Source organism: Chaetura pelagica, unplaced genomic scaffold, assembly GCF_000747805.2.
Source record: "Chaetura pelagica isolate M959 unplaced genomic scaffold, ChaPel_1.0 scaffold650, whole genome shotgun sequence".
Lineage (NCBI taxonomy): Eukaryota > Metazoa > Chordata > Aves > Apodiformes > Apodidae > Chaetura > Chaetura pelagica.
The window spans coordinates 907,689-911,496 of record NW_009951820.1 but is presented as its reverse complement, the minus strand read 5'-3'; the positions used below and the strand labels follow the sequence as shown (position 1 = coordinate 911,496).

At 46.3% G+C, this 3,808-nt stretch overlaps 1 protein-coding gene across 1 annotated transcript; it reads left to right on the top strand.

Annotated features, from left to right (window-relative positions):
• The first annotated feature begins 8 nt into the window (after nt 1-8).
• Nucleotides 9-3,454, top strand: DPAGT1 (dolichyl-phosphate (UDP-N-acetylglucosamine) N-acetylglucosaminephosphotransferase 1 (GlcNAc-1-P transferase)). The gene is made up of 8 exons (XM_010008918.1): nt 9-94; nt 172-292; nt 378-591; nt 1,126-1,272; nt 1,399-1,483; nt 1,919-2,107; nt 2,730-2,817; nt 3,167-3,454. Exons 2-8 carry the CDS (start codon nt 236-238, stop codon nt 3,362-3,364), a joined length of 978 nt encoding a protein of 325 aa, XP_010007220.1. The 5' UTR covers nt 9-94; nt 172-235; the 3' UTR covers nt 3,365-3,454.
• Nucleotides 3,455-3,808: the final 354 nt, after the last annotated feature.

The following is a 3,808-nucleotide window of genomic DNA, read 5'->3' as shown; positions in this document are numbered from 1 at the left end:
GGGCCACTCTCACGCTGATCCCGGCCTTCAAGGACCACTTCCTCGCCGCGCGGCTCTTCGGTGAAGACCTCAACAAGGCCTCGCGGCGGCCAGTGTAAGTAGCGTTGCCCCGCCGGGCGGGACAGGGACCGGGATCGGGTGGGCTGACTCCCCGCTTTACCTTCCTTTCAGTCCCGAAGCACAGGGTGTGATCAGCGGGGCCGTGTTCCTGATTATCCTCTTCTGCTTCATCCCCATGCCCTTCCTGAGGTGCTTCGTGGAGGAACAGTGCGCAGCCTTCCCTCACAATGAGGTGAGGCTTGCCCGGCACAGGGGGTGCAGCAGGCACAGACAGGGGGTGACCGCCGGTAACGGGCGTCGTGTTCTCTGTCTCGCAGTTCGTGGAGCTCATCGGTTCGCTCCTCGCCATCTGCTGCATGATTTTCCTGGGCTTTGCAGATGATGTTCTGAACCTACGCTGGCGCCACAAGATCCTTCTTCCTACCATGGCTTCCCTCCCGCTGCTCATGGTGTACTTCACCAACTTTGGGAACACGACCATTGTGGTGCCTAAGCCTTTCCGGGTGCTGCTGGGCATGCACCTGGATCTGGGTAAGTTACCAATCACCAGAAGCCATCATCCAAGCAGCAATCAATCAGTGGAAAGGGTCGCCTGATGGCACTTGGTGCTGCAGAGGGAACACACAAAGGATTTGCCTAGGGAACCAGCCAGGGGGCACAACTCCACCCATTAAATATGAGGCTGGAAACTGAGCACAGCCATCATTGTCTATTCAACCATGCATAGATGGGCACCAGTCGTTTTTCCAGGATTCTAGCGATAGGATTGAATGCCAGGTGCACATAGCACTTGGTTGCTGACACCATCGTGAACGGGCAGACGCAGAGCGCTGCAGTCTGCTGCTGTGTCGCAAGAGTTTGCTGCAATTGCTATCTTGTATGTACACATACACATGACAGCTGAGTCACAGAAGGAGTGATTTCTTCTTTGTAAGCTACTGATGCCAAGACTCCCCAGGGTCACTAGGATAGTTGTACAGAGCAGGAAGCAAGAGCTTCAGGGATTGGGACCAGGGCCTGCTTTGCCTATGAATACTAAAGCACTTGGCTTGCTCTGATCTGCAGGTATCCTCTACTATGTGTACATGGGCCTGCTAGCAGTGTTCTGCACAAATGCCATCAACATTCTTGCTGGAATTAATGGAATTGAAGCAGGACAGTCTCTGGTGATAGCTGCTTCCATTATGATATTCAACATTGTGGAGTTAAATGGTAAGGAAGATAATATAGATAATTTGATAATTTGTGGGTGAAAAAAAGCAAAGAAAGATTTCACTATGTGGTATTACTAAAAGTCAACTAGTCCTCTCATCACAAACACTTTTTTTTTTTCTATAGGGGATTATCGAGAAGATCATATTTTTTCTCTCTACTTCATGATTCCCTTTTTTTTTACCACGCTGGGGCTGTTTTACCACAACTGGTAAGAGGATGTACATTCAGAGTTTCTTTAGAAACCTCCTATTTCCTTTCTCCATTTTCAAACAAACAAAATCACTTACCAATGTGCAGGCAGGCCAGTGGAGTGTAGACAGGCTTCTTGCCAGAACCAAGAGCACAAAGTATCGCTGCTCCAGTAGCTTTTCCTGTTATTAGAACAGTTTTGGTGACACCAGCTCACCAAAATGCACAGAATACACCCCCTCACATCTCACTAGCTGTTTTTTCATACCATATTCTCAGCTGTCGGTCCCAGTTCTTCACATAAATACTGGCAATTGTTGTTTGTACTATGTAGATGATCTGCAGTTTCCTCTTGGCCCCTAACTTGCCACATGGGAATACACTCTGATTATAAAGTCATTTTCACAGCAACAGTGATTGTGACAGGCCTTTGCTTTTCTGCTCTGGATTGCAGGTACCCATCTCGAGTGTTTGTCGGGGACACTTTCTGCTACTTCGCTGGCATGACCTTTGCTGTGGTGGGGATCTTGGGGCACTTCAGCAAAACAATGCTCCTTTTTTTCATCCCACAAGTGCTGAACTTCATCTACTCTTTGCCTCAACTCCTCCAGGTCATTCCTTGTCCCCGTCACCGGCTGCCAAGGTAATGTGCCTGAGTGGCCTATACCTGTACCACAGAATGTGCCTTTTATCTCAAACACCAGCTGAGAAAGGTGGTGGTAGGTGCCCTTTTTAAGAGCTGTCAAAGTTTTATAGTTAAAAGTTAGCAGGCTCCCTCTGCTAGATACCGTCAAGTCACATAGTAGAAGTTTCTCATAGAACGTTTCTGACCACCCCACCCCAGATACAGAAGAGTGATCTTTAACAGTGTTAGAATATGATTATTCTCAGCTACACAACTGAGAGAAAATTATACAGGCTGCTTTTAATGTTCTTGCAGTAGGATCTGCTAAGAATTCAGAGTAGCAAGCATTGTATGGCACTATGCCATATTGGTGATTGTCTCTAAAGATGTTAAGTTCTTCTGTTTTATTTTTTTAAATGTACAGCTTTATGCATATACTGGGGAGCGTGCTGGGGAGGAATCTCCTCACTCTGCCCAATCTGACAGAATAGGTATCGGCAGCTGTTGTTAAGCATATGAGATTATTCTTGCTTTTTCCACCAATAGATTTCCTTCTCTGCTACTCAGCTAGGGATATAAGTCTGCTAACAGAGTTCTGTCTGTGTCCTTGCTCTTATCAGGACTAAAATTTTTATTTTAGGCTCAATCCTAGTACTGGGAAGTTGGAGATGAGTTACTCCAAATTCAAAACAAAGAGCCTGTCTGCCCTGGGAACAAACACTCTAAAGGTAACACCTGGAAAACATTCAAAATCCAGATGAATTTTGAGATGGTCATCAAGTGAGAGAGGAACAGGATAGGAGGGAATGCAGATCAACTGGGTTCACTATTTCCTGGCTCAGATCTAGAAGAAAATATTCTGCTCAGTCCATCTCCATCTCTCATAGTCACTCCATTCTGTTAATAATTCATCTTTCAAAATAACCACACATGGCAATGTCCCAGGTCCGTCATAAGCCTGTCCTGTCTTTTCAGTAAGCAGCTTCAGGGATGGGACAGCAAAAGGGGTCTTGAGCAGAACCCACAGCGAACAACAAACATACCGGGTGAAACAGCGTATAATGTTTCTTTCCTCAGGTAGGCCAGATCTTGCACATAGTAGATGTGAGGAGTGGAACGGATGAAGATGGTGAATACACTGAGTGCAATAATATGACGCTTATTAACTTTGTTATAAAGCTGATTGGACCCACCCACGAGCGAAATCTCACTCTCCTGTTGCTTCTCATTCAGGTCAGTCAAATGGTTCCTCCAGTAGAAAGATGTACTTTGTAAGAGAAATAGTCCAAATCAAGAGTTTTGAGGGGAAACAGTGGAGTAAAGTATCATGCTCTTCACGCAAGACGCAGTTGAGCTGTGGACCCTGAGGAGAATGGGAGATTTACACATCTTAAGGGGAAAATAGACTGCTCCCCATTCCCCGCACCCCTGTTCACTAAAAACTGATAAATACAAAGTCCCCAGGCTAGTTTGAGAGGATTCCTAAGGCACAAACCCTTGGATGCTATAAAACTATTGGGAAAGCAGAGCGCCTTGTCACTCTGACCCAGTACAGCCTTTTCCTAAACTATTTAACACACTGATGTTTCTGTTGTCTGTCTTGATTTGTACCTAGGTCCTGGGCAGCACAATTGCATTTTCAATCCGGTACCAGCTAGTGCGCTTGTTTTACGATGTCTGACTGGGCCGTTTGGAATAGGGGAAAGAGATGTACCCGCC

Coding starts and splice junctions, on each gene's coding strand:
- DPAGT1 (XM_010008918.1), top strand. CDS start 236: ATGCCCTTCCTGAGGTGCTTCGTGGAGGAACAGTGCGCAGCCTTCCCT. Junction 1,273..1,398: donor CAACATTGTGGAGTTAAATG/GTAAGGAAGATA, acceptor TTTTTTCTATAG/GGGATTATCGAGAAGATCAT. Junction 2,108..2,729: donor CCCCGTCACCGGCTGCCAAG/GTAATGTGCCTG, acceptor TTTTTATTTTAG/GCTCAATCCTAGTACTGGGA.